At 36.4% G+C, this 26,668-nt stretch overlaps 2 protein-coding genes across 36 annotated transcripts in view; one reads left to right on the top strand and one right to left on the bottom strand.

Moving 5' to 3' along the window:
- LOC127842691 (uncharacterized) overlaps positions 1–13,804 on the top strand; it is a 46,842-nt gene extending 33,038 nt beyond the window's left edge. For 17 of the 30 annotated variants that reach the window (XM_052372340.1, XM_052372339.1, XM_052372343.1 and 14 more), the window contains 4 exons: positions 567–628; positions 2,309–2,370; positions 8,957–9,354; positions 10,870–13,804. In XM_052372340.1, coding sequence (XP_052228300.1) covers positions 8,962–9,354; positions 10,870–11,442 — 966 coding nt within the window. In that variant the 5' untranslated portion in view covers positions 567–628; positions 2,309–2,370; positions 8,957–8,961 and the 3' untranslated portion in view covers positions 11,443–13,804. Of the gene's footprint in view, positions 1–566; positions 629–2,308; positions 2,371–5,624; positions 5,717–8,956; positions 9,355–10,869 lie in introns of those variants that run through there. The other 13 variants (XM_052372363.1, XM_052372362.1, XM_052372365.1 and 10 more) reach the window with 3 other exon arrangements.
- Positions 13,805–14,529: 725 nt separating this feature from the next.
- The window catches only part of LOC127842690 (glycoprotein-N-acetylgalactosamine 3-beta-galactosyltransferase 1-like), a 39,891-nt gene continuing 27,752 nt past the window's right edge, over positions 14,530–26,668 (bottom strand). For all 6 annotated transcript variants that reach the window (XM_052372330.1, XM_052372331.1, XM_052372332.1 and 3 more), the window contains 4 exons: positions 21,487–21,684; positions 19,577–19,645; positions 17,999–18,684; positions 14,530–17,272 (listed from right to left, as the gene is read on the bottom strand). In XM_052372330.1, coding sequence (XP_052228290.1) covers positions 17,072–17,272; positions 17,999–18,684; positions 19,577–19,645; positions 21,487–21,634 — 1,104 coding nt within the window. In that variant the 5' untranslated portion in view covers positions 21,635–21,684 and the 3' untranslated portion in view covers positions 14,530–17,071. The remainder of the gene's footprint in view (positions 17,273–17,998; positions 18,685–19,576; positions 19,646–21,486; positions 21,685–26,668) is intronic.

Genomic DNA, 26,668 nt, shown 5'->3' with positions numbered 1-26,668 from the left:
TAAAAATAAATTTCTCTTATACTAACTTATGATAAAAATGAAATATCATCTGCAAGTGCAAAATATGACTGGGAAAGCAGATTTTTGGTCATTTCTTAGCAAAAGGGTAGAAAATAAGTGCATTAAATGCATGAATTCAGATTATTTGACCTGGAATAGTTGTTTTTCAAGTTGACCCCCCCACCCTTATATAGTGGAATAAGGGCTAAATTGCTTTCCGACTTAAATTCAACCGCATATTGGTTGACCGTGTCGCGTTAATGTGTTACATGAAGTTAGAATTCAATGCCAGGGACTCCGTGATCGAGTAACGCAACTAAAACTTTTGCGAAAAGCATGAACATTCAAACAGAGCCCCATTTCACCGACATGGAATGGCAGGCATTTTTACAGTATGGACAGTGCAGCAGATGCTTAACTGAGCCAGCCTTCATATTAAGTACAATCATGAATTGAGCAAGATTTTATCACTTCATATTATTCATAAAAGTACACTTAAAATACATAAATGCATGTTTTTGTTTCATTTTTTTATCTTTTTCTATTGGGTATTTTGACTTTTTCAGGAAGAGGAATGTCTGCGACTAAGTCAAGGGCCACTGGATACGGGTTGTTGATGGCAAAACAGGTAATAATATCATTTTGTTATCATGTACACAAGCAAATAAGCATATGTATGATGCTTTAGGTGTGAAAGACTGTCATAATCAGGATTGTGGTCACTCACACCCTTGCCGTCATGTAATTCTCCTCGCAGTTTGTATTGATAGTTCCGCGTCCTGACATGTAAAGCTCGTGCTTTGTTGGCAGCTGAAGTTGGCACTTAACAGGGTTATCCTTGTTCCTGAGCATGTATGCAGTACAGCTGAGTTGATTTGCTACTTGTTACCCTACAATTAGCTTGTTTTTGGTATTGTTTTCTCACAATATGCTTATATTCATGGTTCCGGCTTAAAATGGTGTCGCGCCTTACTTAAACATAGGATTGTTATAGCAAGTGTCCCCTTCATCATTTACCTTAGAGGGATTTTTTTGACAAAATTTGGCACTTTCAGCAACTTGTTTTGTTTTTTATTTGGTACATGCTTCTCTCATTCAGTGATTTAATGACAGTATTGTCCTTATTCTTTTTTCTTTGCATAGAAAGGTGACATGAATCATTGATATTTGTTGTGTTGAGAATTCTGCAGGAAGCTGTGTCCCCAAAAGAAGTACTAGAAACCCCTTTCAGGACACTGCCTTGATCTGAACTGCCTTTCTACCCCTGTTACTACATGGAACATCATTGCTAAGCTTATAATGCTTGCCTACATATGTGTTTTTTGTTCAATTTAACTTTTCCTTCCAGCTTAAACCCCCCCCCCAACAAATGAGCATTGTATTCTTTCGCTTGGTTACAAACTCCCATTTGGACCAGATTGCCACCATAAAAATAGCCTAAAGTACTTATTTTGTGTCCAAAATATGAAAATTTGTATTGTCTTGAACCTCTAAATGAGAGCTGGCAATGCATTTTGACCATCTGCTGCAGTTAAAAGGCACCCATGACATTACATGCTAGAATATTTCATTTGCGGCTGGTAAATAAATGGGCACCGATCGACAAGGCGCTTTCAAGATTTTACACTTTTATTGGTGTGAAATAACAAGTTATTGGAAGCTTATTGATTTCTACACTTCAAAGTATCTTTGATCTCTCATTTTGACTAATTAGTTTATTGTCTTGGATGAAATTGGATTGTTTTTGCTTTGAAATTGGCATTTTTGGGATGATTAAAAAAAAACACACAAAAAAGACATTATCAAAATTGCTTAGAGTGAAAATATCTAACAAATTCATTCTTTCCCCACCACACATTAGCCCCACTTGCATGTCTTTTTGGTTTGTTTTGGTATTTTATTGCAGATATTGAACACAACAGCTTTAAATCTTAAAGGGGCAGTTAAGCTTTAACAGGCCTAATATCGCCTTCTTCGGACTGAAAACACCCGCGTGTGAAAATATGATACAGAATGGCCAAATGGCCAGCTAATCCAGCCAAACTTAATATATTGGTGCAATATGGATGGGATGATAATAATATGAAAGAAAAACACATTTCAGTAAAAATAAATTTCTCTTATAGGTTACAATACACTAAATACTTTTGGTGTTCAATGCTATACCCTCTAAAAACAAAATCTTCATTTATTTGAAGACACAATTCTCTGTACGGGCACTTGCCATGACTTTATTTTTGAATATTTCTGTGTTCATGTGGTAGGGAAAACATTGTTGTATACTACAAATTCCCTGCTTTGCTTTTAGGTTGGAGACTACATAAGACTTTGACAGTTGGCGGGAAACCATCATCAACTGGAGAGATGCCGGTAAAAAGATGGCCATAAAACAGTGACCGCTGATTCGCATTGAGTTCTTTCTTACATATTGGATGACCTATGTTTTTTATTGTTTAAATCATTGTGGCTTGGAATGCTCTTTAAGAAAAGGTATGGTTATGGGGGTGTCTACGCGCAAAAGTTTGACTTTATTTTTTGTTAAAGTTATTGCTTTTACATTGAATTTGTGCAGGAAATCTTTTGGTATGTTGTGACCTTATACTAGAAGTTACTGACCGGGCGAAGCAAGGGAAGTAACTGCTGTGAGGAGTTTCTATAAAAATCTGCATTCAGAAATCTGTATTCAGAACTCAATCTGTTGTGCACGTCTGCATCTAACGCTTACCACAAGTTTTACGACAAATTCTTGACGCAGACGTAGCGTCTATTTTCATTTGTGAAAAGAATAGTTCGATACAGATCTGTCCGTGCTTAAATTTTGAAAGGCTTGGGTAATTATTTTTCATAAGCGTTTCAAACACTGATGTAAATGGAAAGATTATCAATTTAAATAGTCGGTAATTGTTTGAAATTATTGATTTGAGAAATTCGCGGATGGCGATATCGAACTACATTATACCACATGACGCCATTCTTCCTTGTATCTTGCACCTATGCTTTTAACGCCATCGGCGCTCTCGTTTTAAATGGTCCTACTGCAAATGTTTTTCTCGTGAAAGGGCCCACCGTACACTCTCAATACAAAAGAGCGGATGTGTTTTATTGTCCCTGATAAACAAGGGGATTAGCGCTAATAATCTCGCCTGTGGAGATAAGCCCGAAGGCAATGTTTTCTTATCGCCTTGTACACAATCCCCTATCTTTCAATTACCCCTTGTGATTCTGCATGCTTTATTTATCCATGGTTGATGTAACACGTCTTTTGATTGACCAAGTTAAAAGGAGCAGTGAATCAAAGACCTATAGAATACATTCTATATGTCTTTGAATGAATGGAAGCAGCTGATTCCAGAGGCCGGGCGTTAGTCAGAAAATTGCTGACGTTAATAATTTGTTAAAAACAATTAATGTTGAAAGCAAGGCTTTTCAAACTGTGCTGTTATTGAATGTAAACCTTTTTGTTCAATAATAAGAGAAGTTGGAACCTACAATCGACGATTAACAAGAGCTAGTTTGCGAGGTAGGTTTTTATTGTTATTTCAGTTTGTAATATTAAAATTTATATAATTATGCACTTGCTTTAAATTCAAATTCGGAATTATGGGGAAACTCGTACCATGGAAACTTCGTACGACTTTTGAATATACTACGTTCAGTCATTTTTTGGTAGCAATTTGTTGTTGAAAAAAGTCTTGAAAGCACATGTTATTTCGTGAAAAATAAATATGTACACTTACACACCGTTATTTTGAACACCGATAATCCGAATTCACCATTAATTGAAAAAGAAATAAAATTCAAAATTTTATCTTAACCTCAATTATTAATTTTATCAAATTCTAAAATTGAAATATACAATGGTGTTAAATGGAGTTTATAAAAAGTGTTTGTTTGGGCATGACATAATTAAAATATTGATCTTGTTGGTTAATTATAAATTTAGCTATGAATTGATACAGTCATAAAATACATTATTAAATTTAAAAGATGTTGTACCGCTTTATTATTGTATGATAGAACATTCGGTTTCATATATGTGTATGTTCAAGATGGCGCATATATGTGTGTTTTCTCGGTGTTATTTATGCGGTACATGTATGTCTTGTCATTTTGTTCTCCTTTTTTTTTAAAGAACAGTCGGTCATTTTTATTTTTTGTACTTCCAGGACAACTGGGGCGACACCCGAATAGATCAGGATTCAAGACAAAAAAGAACAACAATGCGATGATATGTATTTGTATAAATTTAATTCATGCAATAAACTTGTGTAGAATAAAGATGTGTTGGTTTTCAACCTCAATATGAAAGTCAGATTTAGGTTCCTTTTAGGTTAAATGATAACGTTATTCCGCAACGTTTCGGGAACGTTAAGCGAATCTTACATTTTAACGTTGCAAAGTGGTTGAATTTTGGGTGCAAAGAGGTTGAAGTTTGGTTGCAAATTGGTTGTAGAATGGTTGGATTTTGGTCGAAAAATGGTTGAATTTTGGTTGTAACATGACGTTGAATCAACGTCATAAAATGACGTCTAAGAAATTTTCATTTACAACCAAAATTCAACGGTCTCTCAACGTCATGGTACAACGTCTTTTCAACGTCTGTTCAACGTCATATGTTTGCTGGGAAAGCTTTAGGCTCATTATAACGCTATCGAGTTCGTTTCCTGTGTAGAACCAGTCTTTATTGTCTTTCGGGGAGACCAAAACAACGCTCCCAGCCGGTCGCAAGAAGGAAACCATTGGGTACCACACTGAGAATCTCATCCTCTTTTCTGATCAACAGTTCAGTGTAGTGTTTCAATTTCAGCAGTACATTACACTCAGCTGATGATGGCACGCTGCACAGGGTCCAGCGCACAATTCAGTCGATACGGGTTATTTATTTGAGTCGCGTTCTGAGGAAACTGGGCATAATGCATGTGCGTAAAGTGTCGTCCCAGATAAGCCTGTGCAGTCCGCACAGGCCAATCAGGGACGACACTTTCCGCTTTTATGACCTTTTTCGTTTAAATGAAGTCTCTTCTTAGCAAAAATCAAATTGAGGCGGAAAGTGTCGCCCTGATTAGCCTGTGCGTAGCCTGTGCGGACTGCAACGGCTAATCTGGAACGACACTTTACGCACATGCATTATGCCCATTTTTTTCAGAACATGACTCATTTATTTATTTTTTTCCGGTGAGGGGGTGGGGGGGGGGGGCTAAAATAAGCGTAATAAGTCTAAGCGATAGACTTTTACTCCAGGGGCTAGTGGTTCGAGCCCAGTTGAGAGTTACTTTTTTCTTTTTTTAATTTTATTCTTGTTATTTTATCGGAGTTGTTTAGATCCAATGTTTACATTTATTAATATAAAGCATTTAATGACAAACTTCAATACATGCCAAAATCTGTGAAAAGGTTGCCATATCACATATAGCGTTTAAATTTTGGCTATTGCTATAAGAAACACTGACTTTTTATGGGTTAACTTTATTTTACAAAATATTTTGCGAAATGTTCGTTTATTTTGAGTATTTATGTTACTTTAAGAAGATTTACAAACATTTCCATTTAATGACAAAAAATACCAGGACGCTTGTCTAAAATAGCCCACCATACTCGCGTAAACAAAACACTCTGGATCAGCAGACGATTTATTGCATGAATATATTTTACGGAGGATTCCGGAGATAGTCGATATGTCCCGTTTTATAAACAAACAGATGTTGGGAAAAACCAGGTAGGGCTTGTTTTGTTAGATTTTAAAAACTGTTCATACTCTTTTCAGTTTTTACGTGTGTGAAATGTAAAGTAACGTTCTTTAAATATGTTTATAATGTCTACGACTTGTACATTTGTCTGCGGCTGGCGTTTTAATTTGACTCATTTTATTAAAAAATCCACTTCCTAGTTTCGTTTTCAAATTTTAGTAGCTCGATAGCGTTAGCTTGTATTTAAAGTGCAACACAATATCTTGGGCTATTATATTCGTATATAAAATACGAAAAGGACTAATGTAACTAAAATGAGGGATAACTGTCAATTCCTCTAGCCCCATCGGGTACATTTGTGAAATCTTAATTAGTATTTAATTTGTGTTCAAACAAATGTGGATGTCTCAAATGCGGATTGTAAAACTGAATAATTTTTCATGTGTCTCGTTTCCGCACGTTAATAAAATCAGTGTTAGTTCCCTAACATTGTTAACCCATTTAAGCCTAGTGGACTCTCCCATCCTTCTAAATTGGATCAAGTTATTTCCAAAATTAGGGATGTCTAGTATATTTATTTCTATATTTAGAATATTTCTTACAGAAATTCCTTTAAAGGGATCTTTTCACGCTTTGGTAAATTGACAAAATTGAAAAAAGTTGTTTCAGATTCGTAAGTTTTCGTTTTAGTTATGATATTTGTGAGGAAACAGTAATACTGAACATTTACCATGCTCTAATATAGCCATTATATGCATCTTTTGACGATTTTAAAACCTAAAAATTATAAAGCGTTGCAACGCGAAACGATTGAATAATTTGGAGAGTTCTGTTTTTGTCGTTAAATTTTGTGAAACTACGAAGATTGCTTATATAAGGTATAAAATACGTCAAGAATGTGTACTCGGCGGAATAGCTCAGTAGGCTAAAGCGGTTTTACTTCAGGACTCTGGCAGGACTCCAGGGGTCACTGGTCCGAAACCTGCTCCGGGCAATGTTCTTTTCCTTTTTTTATTTTTTTTCTTGATTTTTTACTGGAGCTTTTACGATCCAATGTTTACATTTATCAATATAAAGCATTTAATGAATAAGTTAAAAAAATGCCAAAATCTGTGAAAAGGCCCCTTTAAGCAAACAGCGCAGATCCTGATGAGACGCCGCATCTGGGTCTACGCTGTTTGCCAAGGTCTTTTTTAGACGCTATGCATAAATGGGATAAAGCAGAGAGATCTATAATGTTTTCCGTCCTCGTATACTTGGATTTTGCTATAACTTATTTTTTAGAAGTTCTGACGACGTATTCGTACAAACAGCAATGTGAGAAAAATTCGCATAAGAATTATTAACTAATTCAGGTCGAATTCGAGTTTCTATTTCTTTAAACAACAAATAAAAAGTTGATGTCATAAAAGTAGATAACTATCTTAAAATTGGTTTGACACATTAAGCTTTAAGTTTGTGATTCGTCCAACAAACTGTACGTAAAATCTGGGGAAAATGGTTATGAAGATTAGATGTTATCATGAAAGTTGGTTGAACTCTTTTTCAAAAGTTTTTGTTTTAAATGATTTAATATAAAGGCAACGTGTGTGTGTGTGGTGGGGGGGGGGGGGGGGGGGGGGGAATCAGGTCGTATGAGTAAAGTTTTATGACAGAAAGAAAATATGTAGTGGAAAGGGACCGAAAACTGCACCCGTTTTGGATCAGTGATTCTGAAGAATATTTCAAAGAAATTGTTTCATGAATCGATAAAAAGATAAAGAAAAATGTATAATACAGAAATATCGTGTTATTCGTCTATTCAGTTCTAAGAAAATAACAAAAATAAAAGTGACCAATCAGGTTAGTTTTGATTGTATATTATTTGGTGGTTTCGCATTGAGAGACAAATACGTTTTTTATAAGCATGAGTATATAACAAAGTCTTACAAGAAAAATAGCGCCGGTGGTTAACAGCTGTCGAAAATCTTTTCTTGAATGTCTTTTAAAGCCCCACACTTTGCCTCTGACCTTGGAATGAAATACATGTTAATCAATACATATAGATGCAATTTGAAAGTGTGCAAAATTGGCATTAAATCTTTAGCCTGGTAAGCAAGTAATTTATTATTTTTCAAACGGTACCGCTTTGCAAATCGAAAGTAGGATTTCTATACGTATACGTCCATTTCGACAAACGCGATTATTTTTAAGTTTTAAAACGCAAAAAAGAAGGATTTCTACCTTGTAACCACCAGATATATTCTAATTGACATAGATACAATTACATCTATAGACGACTATAGTCTAGTTAGCAAGTAATTTATTAATTTTCAAACGGTACCTCTTTTAAAACCGAAAGTATGATTTCTAGACGTTAACGTCCATTTCGACAAACGCGATTATGTTTAAGTTTTAAAACGTAAAAAAAAAGGATTTCTACCTTGTAACCACCAGATATATTCTAATTGGCATAGATACAATTAAATCTTTAGTCTAGTTAGCAAGAAATTTATTATTTTTCAAACGGTACCGCTTTTAAAACCGAAAGTAGGATTTCTATACGTTTACGTCCTTTTCGACAAACGCGATTATTTTTAAGTTATAAGCGCAAAAAAGACGGATTTCTACCTTGTAACCACCAGATATATTCTAATGGACATAGATAACATATGTTTCTTATATATACTTAAATTTACAATGCCAAATAAGTTGTGTGGCTGTCGCGAGCTTTATATCTGATCTGTTGGTAAACAAACATGTTTGGCTGTTGTTTTTTTATCTATCATCTCATTAAATATTACCGCCTAATATTTTCTTCTTTATTCAATGTTCATGTCTTAATATGCCGTAGTACAATAGACAAGTATCATTATAATGTTATACTTAATATAAGATACCAGATTTGTGAAGCCTCAGTCCCTTAAATTTCTCAAAGATAAAATTGTGAATGTGTAAAGCAAATCTTTATTTTCACCAAGAAGTAAAGTATCATTAATTAACTACCCAAATTCACAACGCAAAATGAAGTCCCAAACTTCACAGTTAACAGTACTCGATACAAATTATTTTCAAATTCATACAGTAATAAAAACAATTTTCCTTTTGTCGTTGTTTAACATTATTTTATTTTTTTCTGAACCAGAAGATACGTGTTTATTTATTGCCTGCAATTTTACAATTATTTGCAAACATACGTTCATCGTATTAGTTACATAATGAATTATCAGTTCAATGGCAACTTTCCTGCATCTTTACTTTAATACTTTTCTACTTTTATATTTCTTCAGAAACAATGGAAGAGCCTAAAGACGAATTTAAGATCTTCACCGACGGAGAATTTTCTTCACCCATTTACAGAACCAAAGCAAAACGAGTACAGGTGGTATATTTCTGCCTTGACTCCCCGATAGGCACGTATAACCACGCCAAACAACGAATACGAGTTGATATCAAAGCTAGTCAACTGTATGGAAAAGAGGTGGACATCGATGTTTTTCGATTCGACAGATTCTACCGAGATCGATTTTATGATAAAATAAAAGTTGACGAAAAGGACAAACCCCAAATGAAAGTGGAGATTTTTAAAAACTACACATGCGAAGAAGTTGACGAGGTGTTTGAAGTGCTCGGGAAGAACGCTCATAAGTTTGACGCATATTTCTTCCATTTCTTCACTTACCTGCAGGTTAGCGAAAACATTAGCATTATTTACATATACATTTTATGACTGCCTTTTACTGTATTTTTTTATAAATTATATTATTACTGACAGACTGTTGTATGAACTCTGATCCACCATTGTGTTGTGTAATATAATATGTTATATACATTTTCCGGCAAAGGCCATTACGTTGCTGTATGAGATTGACGTCACATAAAGTGTTGATGAACATAGCATGTCTATCCGTAGTATCGGCCCTCTTAATGAATACATACGAATTTTGGAGAGAAACAAACGCAAAAACACGCATGTGTTATATGTTAATACATAGTTAAATGTGTTTTCTTGGACATAAAAACGAAAACTGCGTTTAAATCTGCAATGTTTTGACAAAATACGGGCTAGACTTATCTCCCTGTTATATTTTTCATGTACAATTGTCTCGTAGTATCGGCCTCATTGGTTTCGAAGATTTTGTACTATGCGCATGTGCTTGTTCTAAAAAAAATAACTTAATAGATAAACGAAACTCCTGCTCCAGGGCTTTTTCCCCTGATTTTGTGAAGCGCCCATGGCCCCTCACTTTGTGAAAAAACAAGTCGCGAACTTTTCAAAGTTGTGAAAAATGAGTCGCAAACTTCTGAAAATTGTGACAAAAACGAGTCGCGAACTTGTAAAAATTGTTAAATTCAGTTATTTAAGAATAAGTACAGTAAAAGAATGTTTAATACTTGCATCATATTAAAAATGTCTTTTAATAATGCATTAAAATTATATTCTTATTGACTTGACACTTTCAACAAATAACCACTTTCATTTAGATCAACAATATTCTGACTGGTAAACTCTGTCTAAAACCATAGAAAAGCCTACCACTGTTACTATCTTGTTTTGCGTATGTACAATTTTGAATCATATTGTAATTTGTAATTGTGAAATGGCCGTTTTGACAGTTTTAAGTCCAAAAAGTCCCATTTTCACAGATACAAATGGCCGTTTTTTGTAAAGTATTGTGGCCTTGCTAGATTTGTAAAATGCCCGCGACGAAATTGAAAAATGGCCGTTTAGGGCCATTCTCTAAGAAGGAAAAATCCCTGTGCTCATGTTGTTCTTAAACTATTTTTACATTTTATTATTTAAAAATAAGCGGTATATAAAACATTTGATAAAGCTACTATTAATCCATAAACAAACTAACATAATTGCGTGTTACGTAATTAAAAATCATAGCATCACCCTGGAATAAACATGACCTACTTTCAAATGAAAACCGGATATCATGAGAAACATCGTCGTAATAGTCATTAATCGTAATAGTCATTAATAAACAGCAAATCAATGAAAACTTCTAAAAATGGTAAAACATGTACTGTCCAGCACTTTTTCACGATTCAATGAGGAGGGCCGTTACTATGACAATAAGGGATTAATACTACTGGTGAAGGCTATGGCCGAATCGTATTTATTATTTAATAAATTAAAATAAACAAAAGTCAGAAGTAAAGTGTGTGTACGGTAAATTGTATTTAATTACTTAAGGTTGGAGAGAGAGGCAAAGCGGTCAACAGGCACCTCAAAGACTACAGACTTCAGTTCTACGACCGGGCGATCCCTCTTGACCACATTTTCGACAAAATAAAAGCCTGTCCATCGATGGCTCTCAAACCGAAGATTTTCTTCGTACAAGCGGACAACCTCGAAATGTTGCAGCCACTGGTGATTAAGAAGGCAACGCCGGTGACTTCCGAGCGAAAGATTCCGAGCGACGCTGACATCCTGGTGATTATGTCGACCATTCCACAAGAGTTGGCCTCAAGACCCAGAAGACAACGCACGGAAACCAATCGGCCAGTTGATCAACCTTCGGAAGATTCCGCCGCTAGGACGGGCGCCGAAACAAGGCTTAAACAATGCTCCATCTTGGTTCAGGCCATTGTCGACATTTTGGAAGACCATGTTTTCAGAGATGAAGATATCTTCACTAACACGCCTCTGATACTCGGCAAAGCGAAAGAAATTATCGATACCACGGTCTTTGGCGATGACTATAAAGACTACGATATTCCGGTGCCGACAGTGCGGTCAACGCTTACAAAGTTCTTTTTTTTTTAAAGTTCTTTTTGAGCATAAGAAACGATGGTAAAACACAATATTTTATATTTTCCAATTTTCTGTTGTATTGTATATTGTGTTAGGAGAAAGAGAAAAGTGTATTTCTATGGTAATATATATATATATATATATATATATATATATATATATATATATATATATATATATATATATATATATATATATATATATATATATATATATATGGTAACCATTATTTTTCCTGACCGTTGTGTATTAGATCAGGCGATTCTTACAATAATTTTACGAGGCTTGCCAAGCCGCTATTTTTTCTAATTAATTGTTCGTGCCGAGCCTGATGTATTGCAAAACGACCAGGAAGTAAAAGGTTATTCTGTTTATCATACCACTCACATAATATGTATAAATAAATAATCAGCTTTATTTTTAGGTTCCTGTTGACGTGATTGAAGAAAAAAATCAGACAGCTTTTCAATAGGCTTATACCAATTTAGTGGTATAATAAATATTGACTTGCGAGTCTTTGTGTAAATTATCTACATTAAATACCTGTTCATTCCAATAGCAGTTTATATTTCTGACATTTATTCAAAATATTAACGGACGTTGTCTATAAATAATACGTTATGAAATAGAGCCGTTATAGTTGTGTGAGTTCAATTATATGCTTGTCTTTCTGCCATTGCAATAACATAGAACCTATGTCACATATAGAAGAACTTTGTCATTGAAACGGACTTCAATGGGACAATGTCTTCTACATGCAAAAGCTGTATAATGTTTAGCATGCTATTGTTAAGCATTGTTGACCATTCGATGATATGTTAACATGTTGTGCTTACCAATTGTGCACACACCATTGTCTCGCATGGATTGTAGTAAATATATATATTTATATATATTTCATTCATGCAGAATTCTTATGAAATATCGAATTCAGAATTTGACATTAATAATTACATAGAATAATCGTTAAACATATGCATGCGAAAAGAAAGGAGGTCGATTTAACTTTACCGGTATGTAAAAAAGAATGGAAAAGCGTGTAACTTTATCGTTGCTTAGCGCGCAACACTTAACACCTAACGCAACACATAATAATCCGTTTTATCCTATATATTCCTTATACCTAAACCGCCCCAAACCCCCGCTTTGTCGATAGAGATGAACAATTGGGTACCGGTAAAGTTCAATTTAGCCAAGAAAAGTATGCATACATTCTGAGATAAATACATCGCAATTCGGTCGTGTTATATTTCCCACATCACATTTACATATTGACGTCATACTTGAGATTGTTTTCTATAACCAAAGTTTACACATTACTTCATATGAGCCCCGTTCTTTGAAAAATGTGCTTAATGCATGCGCGTAAAGTGTCGTCCCAGATAAGCCCGTGCAATCCGCACAGGCTAATCAGGGACGACACTTTTCGACTAAAGTGATGTTTCTCTAAAAAGAGTCCTCTTTAAAACGATGCCACACAATCGGAAAGAATCGTCCCTGGTTTGCATGTGCGCATATGCATTAAGCCCAGTTTTCCCAGAACGCGAGTCATGAAAACACGGTTATAATGAAGGAACGCTTAGGAAATAACTATTTATTGCATAAGACACTTTGAAAAAGGAAATAGCTGTATTCTTCTATTGCAAACTCAACGTTTATTATTGTCATGTATGTTCACTTTATTGCGGAATGAATGTATTTGTAGCCTCATATTAAACACTGATTTACACGTTATGTATATGCCAAATCAGTTCATTGTATAAATGTGTCGCGTTCTGAGAGAACTGGGCATAATGCATGTGCGTAAAGTGTTGTCCCAGATTAGCCTGTGCAGTCCGCACAGGCTAATCAGGGACGACACTTTCCGCTAAAATTGGATGTTTGCTAAGAAGGACTTCATTTAAACGAAAAATGTCATAAAAGCGGAAAGTGTCGTCCCTGATTAGCCTGTGCGGACTGCACAGGCTCATCTGGGACGACACTTTACGCACATGCATTATGCCCAGTTTTCACAGAACAAGACACAAATTACCACACGTCACTCTCACGCACACTTTATCTCCACTATCTTACACACACGCTCACAAACTGCTACTTTTGCTACACACGTAGACTTTTCGACAGCATATAAACCATAAGGGATGCCTACAATTTTCATTCATTTTAGGCCAACAAAACAATGGCATCATCTTTTCCTCATTAGAAGATGCCCATTAATAATAGATTGTGTATTGTATTATATAAATATGTTATTAACCCTCTCTCTGATTCTTATTTGTGTTAGTCATTACGTTCACGGATGTATATACTATTATCAATTTGTTAATACGATGCGCTGGAATATTCTTTAGTTAATAAAACATTTCTTCTGTTCTGTTCTGATGTTACATACCAATTAATACGCACGTTGGCGTTGTCCTTTTTGAGAAGAAACTTGTCAAAGTTATTAATTCATTTGCTAATAACGTCCATATTTCACATTAAACAACTATAGCGTGATAAGGTTTTATACTAGAGACATTATTTGAACACAATGTAGAGGACCACTTTCTGATGCTATATACACAGAATACAAGCTCTGTTGTCGGGCCAATTTGTTGCAGAGATGTTTTATTGTTAGGACAAGTGGCTGCAGAGATGTCTAATAAAGTCATATTTCTATACGTAACGATTAAAATGTAACCCCAGTGGCGTGGTCACCATTGAACCCAATGCCATGATTTGATAAAATTGTGTAGAGGATCTTGCTTATCCCATATGAGAGCCAAGGACTTTGCGACTTTAGAATACATCCTTTTAAAACATTTTCCCAATATAAGTCAATGAAAAACTGGTGACGCCCGGGCGAGGCCACTTTTCATCCCAAGGGCTGAACTCGAACAAGCATTGTATGAAAGCTCTACATTATCTACAAACCAAATATCACCCCTTGGTGCAAAAAAGTACCATGTGATATTGAAATTAGAAGGCACGTGGCACTTTTTTTAACCAACGGGGTGATATGAAAGCCATGGGCCTGGAGCGTTCAAATAGGACCGTTTTTAAACGTGTTTCTCTATAGAAGACCATGTTAAGCTGGTGCCCCCGCCGCCCCCCCCCCCCCCAATGGGCGAGGTCAGTTTTGACCCCAGAACATAATTTGAATAATTATTGTAGAGTGTCTCTAGATGACCCTGCGTACTAAATATGAAAGCGTGGTTCTTTGAGATTTCATACCAGAAGATTTGCACATGTTTTTCCTCAACAGGTCTATGTAAAACGGGTGAATACGGTGCAAGGCCAGTTTGGGCTGTACGCGCATAATAACAAAACTTGTAGATGACAACAATACGATGTTAAATTCTAATTAAAAACTACAATGGGCTATGCGGTTTAAGAGCAGATGTTTTTTAAGTTTTCAATTTTGAAACCACTTTTTGGACCCCGAGATCACACTATTCAACCAACCGGAGAGAAATTAACAATTTTCATATCAATTCACGCAAGGCACATTATTGTGAAGTTTCGTCGAATTCCTCCCAGAGATTTAAGAGGAAAAGGATAAAAGAACGCACGCTAAGACGAACGACTGACATAACGGTATCTCAATAGCTCAAAATTAGCACGTTGTGCTCAGGTGAGCTAAAAACCTCTTAGAGTGTTAACAAGGCTTTGCTATAGCCATATATAGTCATATAAGGAAAACTTCCCCGCATCATGGCGGCCAACCGTAAATATTTTCGAAGTCAAGATATCATTGGGACAAATCTTTTGACCAAGTTTCATGATGATCGGACAATAAATGATGCCTCTAGGGTGTTAACAAGGTTTATATATAGCCATATATAGCCATTTAAGGAAAAATTGCCCGCCCCCCTGGTGGAAATGTTTTTCAGGCACCCGGAACCATTTTCGAACTCGTTCATGATATCATTGGAAAAAATCTTTTGACCAAGTTTCATGTTGATCGGGCCATACATGTGGCCTATAGAGTGTCAACAAGGTTAAACTATAGCCATGTAAGGACAAATGCCCCGCCCCTTGGCGGCCGTGTTTTTCAACCAACCGGGACATTTTTCGAACTCGTCTAAGATATCATATCATTGATATATCATTGTCACAAATCTTCTGATCAAATTTAATCTAGATCGGACAATAAATGTGGCCTCTAGAGTGTAAACAATTCAAATATTGGCGCCGCACGCTGGACAAAAGGCGATCACAAAAGCTCACTATGAGCTGACTGTGCTCAAGTGAGCTATTAAAAATACCACCGCATCACAATTATTTCGTATATACAAGCAGATTTTCTACAATTATGCAATGATCTATCAATAAACAAACCTATAGTTAATTGATAAGTTTTCTGTAAACGAAAACTGAAACAAATAAACACACTATTTGTACAAAGCATATAACCAAATTGATTGCTGCATTTGCCAAGTATTGGCTTTAAGATACTATTATTGGAATCACAACTAGTTACATATCATGAATGTTAAATCATATAATCTATGGTTTTGATCAGTGAGATGTATGTTATGCAGACAATTTAAGCATTTACAGATGATTCATCTTCATTCGGTTTAGAACATATTTTGAACTGAATGATAACTTTACAAAACTATCACAACACTCGGGGGTAATAACTTCTACAACTTAATGCAACGGCTGAAATTATAGGCGAGATTCCGGTATATCACATTTCCATACCGTCCAATTATAAAACGGCAAATTTTCGTGTATTTTTGTGTGATTTTCTCTTATTTAAGACTGTGCAAGTTCAACATGTTCACTTCCAAAATATTGAAATAGAAAACACATTTTAAGTTATTTCTAAGAAAATATCTTGCCTAAATGCAAACACCATCAAAAATTAGCGTTTCAATATAAAAAAAGAGATATGTTTGTCAGAAACACAATGCCCCCTAATGCGCCGCTTTTGTTTACCTTTGACCTTGAAGGATGACCTTGACCTTGACCTTTCAAGATACACATGCATGCCAAATATCAAGTTGCTATGTTCAAAAGTTATTGCAAAACTTTACTGTAAGGTTACAGTTTTGGGACAGAATGCCAGACAGAAAAGACAGAAATAAAGAATGAAAGACAGGCCAAGAACAATATACCCCCGATCTATCAATCCGGGGGACATAACAAACATAACATAGTAAACGCTTCACCAAAGTTCACATTTCAAGTTCCGAGGAAATGCATTATAATGATGCATAAGCACACAAGTTATAAGAACATTACAACACAATGGCATGTCTGCGGTTGCTAAAGTGTTGCTTTATACCAGTGGGGAAAACAATCCCTTTAGAAATAGACCGCGGAGGGATACATGATGATTTACTAAAACGCTACATTTGCTATGTTCTTCTGCAGACGTTCATATTTTTTCGCTGATCACTTGATTATTGATCACTGTGTCGCCCGTCCACTCTTGGGGCAGAATACAGCCGCGCCACATCGGCTTATTTTCCTGCACAAATATTCCTCTATGCATATGGGTGGGGAGAGGTGAGTGAATTCTATGTTGGTGTCAGAACTATTTCAGTGGTCTAGACGAAATTCCGAAATGCGAACCAATGACCTCGAAACTACGAGGCCACCATTCGACATCTTGACGACTGATTCAAATTAGTTAGAGATATTTTCCTCACGCAATTTTGTCAATTACAACCTTCGGTTTGCGCATGTTTTCCACGCGTTCCAGTCTAAAAATAGATTTTCCGGCCGGGTTCCCCGCGGTATTACGGCCGTGTATATGGATTCGATACAGCAAATGGTCCATCATAAGCATGGTTTCGGGCTTCATGTAATGAAAACTTATGGAGAATGGACTGCAACAGTTGTATCCCTTGAATGAGAAAATATAGTTTAAATAATTCCATTGGTCAATATTGGTATAGTGATCATAAAAGAAAGCGTAATTTTTCTTGAATAACAAGTAATTATATAAAGTGGTGCAACTCCAGCTGCTGGAGCTGTATTGCATTCTCATTATATACAATTAATTAGTCCTTTATTTAAGGCAAGTGAGCAATTGCCAAATTTGGACAAATCAGCACAAAACAAAACAAAATAAACACATATAAGAATAAAGCTGGGGTCACCGCCTTGGAACGGTCAATGCACGCATTGGGGGTTTAAACCGGTTGGCCCAGCAATATTCACGAGTTTCCCATCATCGGATGGCAAAGAGCCTACGTAATGGTATAATAGTAATATGTTTGAACGCTAAATAGGATGTATTCGTGATCTAACGAAACCAAAAAATATATCCCATGTATCTTTATAATTTTGACATATGATCTTTTAAGAATATTAAACAAATGCAAATCCATGCACTAGCATGTAAGTAATTAAAGTTATTATTGGTATAGCTATAACATGTTGTTTTTTAATAAGTAAGCATTCGGCAATGTTTCAAGTATATATGTGGTGTTGCATGCTTCAGAAAATAACACTTAGAATTTATTGCTTAAATGTTTCCGGAATTGACCTCTGGAAAAGATAGAATAAAGACCAATATTTTGGAATAAGACTAAGGAATTACAATGTGAGTGTTTTCAGCCCCACTTACCCTCTGAGGTCGAGTATTCGACCAGTCGTATAAATATTCGGGCAGAAAGTCCAACAAATATTGTTCAAATGGATATGGGTGAAATGTCTCCCGCCCCAAAACATCCATAGAACTTAAAATCGGAACACCGGCTATTTTTAAACACTTCCCGATCTCAAAGTCTTCGCTCACTTCCGCTATTAAATACGTTTTAGTCAGTGCGCATGCGTCATTGTTTAATCCAGAATCGACCATTTGCCGTAAAGCAGCGACACTCATGACGTAGCCAGCTCCGCCACTCATGTACCCGTGGTTTTCAACGTACATGTTGAAATGGTAACCCAGGTAACCGGGTTTGTCTTTATCATAATTACTCAACAAAAAGCGAAGGTTCTCCAGTATGACGTAGGTATCGTCGTCGGCCTTTAACACCCAATCAAATGTGCCCATAAGATTCGTGTAGGCGTGGATCATCGCGTGACGAACTTTGTAAATGAGGTTGTTCCTTGTATCGTTGTACGGCGTCATGATGACGTCATCTTTTTCGTCACGTGTCTGTAAAACGAAGTAGTGGCTATTGCAACGTCGTGCCCACGTGGCGTTCACTGCGCGTGCGCGTGTATGAAGGTTAGCTTCTGTCGTGAGGATGAGGCACAGAATTCGGACTTTGTCGAAAAGAGCGTCGGCTTCAGACGTATCGACAAACTCTGTGAAGACATAACAAAGATTTGTAAAATATCGCACAACAAACACTTAATACAACAACAACAAACAACAACTCAAAACAAAAAAGCCTGTAATTTCGGAACGCTTTGGTTATCATTGATCGTATGATCTCTTTACACACGCTAGATATATTTGCACAGTTAACTATATATTCTATTCGCTCTAATTTCTTTCGATTATAAGAATAATTCAGTCGATTCCTTACAAACGAAATAGATTTGGGTCAAATACACGTTCTTCTTCTCATAATTTACTTAAATAAAAACTGTAGTCATTCTAACATGCAATTAATTACTTGCCTTGCGGTAGACAAAGGCTTAATTTACCGCAAGTAATGTTAAATAACGCTGACCCTTCTGTGTTTCGGCAAATAAATTTATGCAAGCCCAAAATACGAAAAAAAAAACAAGATGTGATTGTGAAACACTATGTCCCCTCCCCCCCCCCCCCACATATTTGACCTTTGACCTTGAAGGATGACCTTGACCTTTCACCACTCAAAATGTGCAGTTCAATAAGATACACATGCATGCCAAATATCATGTTGATTTCTTCAATATTGCAAAAAATATGACCAATGTTAAAGTTTGACGCAAACAAACCAACAAACAAATCAACAAACAAACAACTAGTATAGACTGGGGGACATAACATTGTGTTTTGCCCGACAAATCATGAAAGTACCTCTACCTTGAAAATACGTTGAAATGAAGAGAATACATTAATGAGTTAACTGTGGCATGAGTTTGTTGAAATATAGTCGTAATGATAACGAGTTAAATCACATGTGCCGTAAGATCATTGAACAACTGTCGTAACTTAAGTGTGTCTTAGAAATTTGATAACATTGGGCCCTGTCGACTAAAACGTTACCTGCAGTTCTTGGGTCAGTCTTCAAAAGATGACTGACGTATTCTTCCACTGGGCGAGAGAACCCTGTCTCTGGAGAATAAATCGAAAACAAAATGAGCCGCGTTTTGGGGTAAAGGGGGTGAATGCACGTGCGTAAAGTGTCGTCCCAGATTGACCTGTATAGGCCGCACAGGCGAACCAGTCAAAGGCGGATCCAGGGGGAGGGGCGGACGCGGTGGACCCCCTAAAATCGCCAAAGTAAAGTCAATACATTTGATGTTTCACACTTAACTAGATCGAAATCACCTATTTAAACTCATTTTCCTTCTTTTTCGTACACACCATTTCCCACTCATCACAGACAATCGCTAATATTTTCGGCTATATCCATCTGTATAACGTATAAGCTATGCACGTTTTTGGCATTATAAGAAGGTACTTTGATGAAAGTACATAGGGCGTGACATGCTCAAAAAGTGGTTGTTAAAGCCTTCAAAATCACTAAAATCGTGGAGCTTTGGCACTGCACTTACTAGTGGCCCTAGCGGCCCCCTGGACCCCAAGCTTTTGATACCTTTTAATCTTTTAATACCCCCCCCCCCAACCAGAAATCCTGGATCCGCCCCTGCCAATGACGACACTTTTCGCCTTAACTGGATTATCGTTAAGAATTCTTTTAAGCGAAAAATTCCAGTAAAGCGAACACTATCTATGACTACAAGTTGCTAATCTTGGACGAGAATTTACACACATGCATTGAACAACGTTTTTCCAGAACGCGGCTGTATGTATGTATCTTTTTGTATGTACATGTATTTATTTTGACCTTGTGGTCAAGGATAACTCATGCAAGTGCAAGCACTTATTTCCAATGGGGTCCTTTGGTTTTGCTGAAGCGACAGCAAACAGAAGAGACATTATTAGGATACAAGGAATCCGGGTGCGATACCTGGGTTTCATACCAGTACATCTTTAGTTGGGTGGGAAACACTTGAAGCATTTCTGAAATGCCCAGTGCCCCGGCCGGGATTTGAACCGGGGACCTCTGGAATGGTAGACCAGAGTGTAACCACTCGACCAACGCACCACCACTCAAATATTTTCGTCAAAGCGTCATAAAGCACAAAAAGAGAAACACCATTGGTTCTTGTTAAATTAAGATTGAATTTGTTTGTAGTGATAATTTACTTCAGCAGCAATCGTCCCTTACCACTGAATCATGTTCGGCAGTTTTCAGGCACATGCATACTTGTGCGCATTTAATATTTGTTAATTCAGAAAAGTGTGAAGAGTTTAACGAGTCGCCGTGATGTGAGTGAAATACTGTTTGAGACGGGAAAAACAACAACAACACCGCCTCGATGTAACTGACTTATTGGTGAACACGGAAAAACAACAACACCGCCTCGATGTAACTGACTTATTGGTGAACACGGAAAAAAAGTAATAACACTACATAGTCGATTACCCGCGAATTCTCAGCGACTTTCAGCCTGAAATAAACAATTCGCATTCGTGTTTCACAAAACAAATAGTAGTAATATACAGCTATTTTATGTAAAACGCTATTTTCGGTCACCGTGGCGTAGTAGATATGGTGTACGCTTAGCTTCCGGAAGGTCATGGGTTCGATACCCTGTGTGAGAGTGTTCTTTAGGTCTCCCCCAAAGACACAAATTACTGGTTCTTCCCAGAAAACGGACTTGATCATAGCGTTTCAATAAGCCTTAGGCTTTCGATACAACGGAGCTAAACTAAAGGGGTCTAAACGAAACACAATTGTATATAACGCAATTATACTGCTAACTGCAATAATAATCCACATATATTGCCCAAATGTTACTACCACTACAAGCGAATTTCTCTCTCACTTTTTTCAAAGTTTTTTGAGTTATATGAAAAGCTTTATTATCAATAAATATTCAAGGTACCTTTAACACCTCCAAATGCAATCCTGATATATCGGCCGGATGTCGCCTTATCCAACGTGTAAAGGAGGACTAGCAAGGCGCATATAAGCCCAGCCAACGTACTAGCGGACCGGAGGGACCTACGGCACCCGAGCAATTTTATCAGCATTGTTTTCTCCTCAACGTGTAACCTTTAAATTGCCCATTGGTTAATATGACCTGAAAAAACGAGACAAACTATAACATGAGCAATGTTATCAAAATAGTTTGCCTTTCAATGTCTCCCCCTTTAATATTAAAAGGACATTAGTTAAAGAGAGTATGCGCGACTTTTATATGTCTTAAATTGTACTATATTGATACAAATATGTTACAATAACACAAAATAGGCAAATAGACAAATAAGCGTCCTGAGCCGATTGTGACGAAGATAATTATTTCGTAAATATTTTCCTACAATAACCGAAGCATTCGTCTTTTTATTAGGATCGGAGTAATTGTTCGTGTGTCGTAAGAATAGATATCGCTGCAGTACGGAATCCGGATAGTGCCATCTTTAATCTCGCCCTTCTTTTATCAAGGGCGACACTAGACTCACGAAGCGATACCCGATATTTTGCGCGACAGTCGCGGCGACGCACGATATTTTGCGCGACAGTCGCGGCGACACACGATATTTTGCGCGACAGTCATTTTGCGCAAAATATCGTGTATAGCTTCTTGTGTCTGGTGTCGTCCTTGATGAAAGAAGGGCGGGGCTTAATATAGATGGCACTATCCGGATTCCGTACTGCAGGAAATTAAAATGATACGTAAGACTTAATTTAGAGTAACATCGTACATGCATGATATACATAATAACATGCTTGCGAATTCGACTGTACAGACATTTTCGATTTCAGACTTAAATATCTGACTTATTTCGCATTTTTCGACACATGTTCCTCTTATCTTTATTTTAATTTATATTGAAATATGCATGTATTCTATATGTATAATAAGTTTTTTTATACACATTTTAGATAAATTCATAAATATTTGACAAAATCGTGCATACCCTCTTTAACATGGCCGAAAAGAATAACTGGCAAAACATAACAGTATGGTTTGGCTTATTGAATCTTCTATTGAAGGGCTAGTTCAAAGTTTGACAAAATGACAACTTTAAAACAAGGCATATTCTAGTATTCAAGCATGCAAAGTAACAATGCGACAAAGAAAACTGTTAAAACAATATATGTATTGATATTCATAAATCGAAATCGTAATAAGTGAAGCATTTGTAATAATAAAATAAAATAAAAGATATCAAACATAGTTCGGCCGTACCTAGCATTCATCGGAAGATTAAATATATACGGAATATTACGCTAGTCAATTGTTCCAAGAGTTTGTATCACTCGAGTGGCTTGTGTGATGACGTATCACACGAGAGGCGGAGCCTCGAGTGTGATGCGAAATAGCACACGCCACGAGAGTGGTATAAACTCTTGAAACAATTGACTAGCGTAATATTCCTTTTATTATATACAACAACTAACGAAAACAGTTAACAAATGTATTTTTTACTTTAACAAAACTGACAAAACAATGACTACAACGGTACGCCATAGTTTATTTAAGACGCGTATAAATACAGTTTATGTAAATTAACGTGTAAACATTCGAACCGGGAAAACACAGGTTTCCGACACGCTTACCTTATTGCCATCGTTAATCCAATTTTTATAGCAATTAAGTTGACAACTTTAATCCGATGACGATGAACGTTGAAACGATATATCTCCCATTTCTTTATCGAAACTTAGTTTAAATCACACTATTTTATTGTATTCCTATCGAAATATACATTTATGCATGCTAAACACACACTCCAAAATACGTTTTAAACACATAGTTTACTGCTAAAAAAACACCACGTCCTACATGTCCTTACAGAGTTTAGATAAAACTATTGTGTTTTGTCACAGAAATGACGTCACACGATGTACTACGTAAAATATTTCGTAAATTAATATAAAATATTTCTATTTTCGGTGCGTATAATGTGACGTCATTAAATGGGTCGAAGTAGGCCGGCTAGTATGGTAATACGGAATTGGAAACAGCGAGTACTGCAGTAGCGTAATACGGGATTTTTATTTCAACGATTGATACAACCTGTATTTTGTTAAAAGCATTAAACAGGTATATAATAAAAACATGTATACATGTACATGAAGTGATATCATACAGTAACGTTACGTCATTTGGCGGTCAGGTTTGTAAAGCTTTTCTTGGAAAAATGAGCAAAATCGTGTATTACCCAGTAAAACGTGTGTTTCAACCATAAGACAGAGTTAAAAGTCTGCGTTATGCACATGCAGCGAGTTATCTTTTGCTTTTTAGGTCCCGGGTTCTTTTTATTTTCAAAAATTCGACCCTCTTTTCGGGCGTTCGTGACTCAAATCCAAACTCGGTCTAGAAATTGTAAAACAAGAATTTGACCAAATTTCAAGATTTAGACAAACATGTGGCCTCTAGAGTGGTAACAAAGTTTTTGTATACTAAGACTTTATCTGGTTACCTAGTTTATGGACGCACTGTCCACCATTCTATCTCGGCCTCGATATTGCTCACATCAATATTCCTACCTTGGTTCATTAATGTGGCCTCTAATAACGATGTATCACTTAGAACTGAACTCGGGATCTAGTTTTTTTTTTACGCACGTAACACAGAATCGGTATCAGCCTAATTGGCTGTAAACCATTTGATCTCTATGGTAGTGACAAGCTAAAAGTTGATACCGGTAAAGCACACCAAACATGCTAGGCATGGGTGGTCACAAGAACTCATCTTGAGCACACGAGCTAAGGTAAGCTAAGAACTTTCATAGATGCATATTTTAAAACAAGGGACTAAATTGTCACAAAACCAGGTTTTCATTGTGAAAAAAAAATCTAATAAAGGGAGAAAACTCAAACTGACCTTTTGAAATGACCAAAAAAAATTAACCCCCTTTGTAAGTTTTTTTTTTTTTTTTAAATCTATTTTTAGTCGTGGCGACCTTGACATTGGAGATATTGACGTGATTCTTTCGTGGGACACACCGTCCCATGATGGTGAACAAATGTGCCAAATGATTTTAAAATCTCACAATGAATGACATAGTTATGGCCAGGACAAGCTCATTTATGGCCATTTTTGACCTTTGAACTCAAAGTGTGACCTTGACCTTGGAGATATCGACGTAATTATTTCGCGCGACACACCGTCCAATGATGGTGAACAAATGTGCCAAATGATTTTAAAATCTGACGATGAACGACATAGTTATGGCTCGGACAAGCTCATTTATGGCCATTTTTGACCTTTGAACTCAAAGTGTGACCTTGACCTTGGAGATATCGACGTAATTATTTCGCGCGACACACCGTCCAATGATGGTGAACAAATGTGCCAAATGATTTTAAAATCTGACAATGAACGACATAGTTATGGCCCGGACAAGCTTATTCCGCCAGCCCGCCAGCCAGCCAGCCCGCCAGCCAGCCAGCCCGCCCGCATTCGCCAATTTAAAAACCAGTTTTTTCCTTCGGAAAACCTGGTTAATAAGCAAAATACTAATCGTGAATAGAAACACGAGTATCATTATTCGAAATCGGAAACATAAAGCGCGTTTGTTACGTGTTTGTAAAGCTTTTCCTTGTGCTTTGCCGAAATAAAGTCCAAACAATCTCGAAAGCCTGCGTGGTAATGTGGTAGCGTATGAGCGTATGCTTGTTCATCATTTGAGTCGCGTTCTGAGAAAACTGGGCATAATGTTTGTGCGTAAAATGTCATCCCAGATTAGCCTGTGCAGTTCGCACAGGCTAATCGGGGACGACACTTTCCGCTTTTATGACATTTTTCGATTAAATGAAGTCTCTTCTAAGCAAAAATCCAATTTAGGCGGAAAGTGTCGTCCCTGATTAGCCTGTAGCACAGGCTTATCTGGGACAACACTTTACGCACATTCATTATGCCCATTTTTCTCAGAATACGACTCAAATGAATATAAATGATGATCAAGAAAAGTGTCTTGCTTTGAGCAAAAGAAAATAACAGACTTAAAAGAACATTTCTTTTATTATTATTTATTGAATGCAAATAAATATCATTTTGTTGAAATGCAATATTAGACTTTTGTAAAGATGGAATTACAACTCTTATTGACAGTTGTTATGATAATTAAAATAAGGATTTGGTATACAGTCTACGCGGTTTATTTAATGATTCATTTTCAATAAATCAAAAGCCGTCTCCATAGGATAACGTATGCCCCCGATAAAAGTTTTGATAAAAGTTATGAGCATTTTTCGAAACCTAAACACAGATTTCGAAACCTAAACGCCGACCCTAAGTTTAAGGTCAAGGTCAAAGGGGTCAAAATTTGTGTGCCTATGGAAAGGCCTTGTCGATATACACATGCATACCGAATATGATGGTTACATTTGAATCGACATAGAAGTTATGAGCATTCTTCGAAACCTAAACAGACAGACGGACGGACAATGCTATCACTATATGCCCTCCTTCAGGGGCATAAAAAAAGAACAAATTAATGATAAGAATTAATATATTTATATGTGTACATGTTCCGAATTTTCATAATTCTTCATGGAACAATGCACATTTTATACAGCAAAATTTAATCCATTAAGTGGCAACAGGAACAGGAATTGTGATTCCGTATCAAAGGAAGGAACTGTGGTACAGTCTTATGGAAAGGCATCTATTTGAAAACTAAACAATCTTTAATTCATTGTGTTCGATATGAAACTGCTATTTTAGAATAATTATAAACATTGAGTGAACAAAATGTTATCTTAATTTAAATAATATTTTTTCTTTTATAAATTCATTTGCATGAACAAATTACAACAGGGAAAACTAGGGAAAGATGTAGTTTCCCATTGATGCTAAAAAGTGAGAAAAGGTGGAACAGTTTGTTGCCATTGTAAAATAAGTTCCTAAATCCAAGAATTGTTTAACCCTTTGCATGCTGGGTAATTTGTCTTCTGCTAAAATGTCGTCTGCTGAATTTCTAAAATTAGCATTTTCTTCGATTTTTTTTCAAAGAATACTATCCGAATAGCAAACAGTTTGGATCCTGATGAGACGCCACGGTATGTGGCGTCTCATCTGGATCCAAACTGTTTGCAAAGACCTTCAAAATTCG

Source organism: Dreissena polymorpha, chromosome 8 (genome assembly GCF_020536995.1).
Source record: "Dreissena polymorpha isolate Duluth1 chromosome 8, UMN_Dpol_1.0, whole genome shotgun sequence".
NCBI classification, from domain to species: domain Eukaryota; kingdom Metazoa; phylum Mollusca; class Bivalvia; order Myida; family Dreissenidae; genus Dreissena; species Dreissena polymorpha.
Note: the sequence above shows the minus strand (reverse complement) of the source record. Positions and strands in the feature narration are given on the sequence as shown.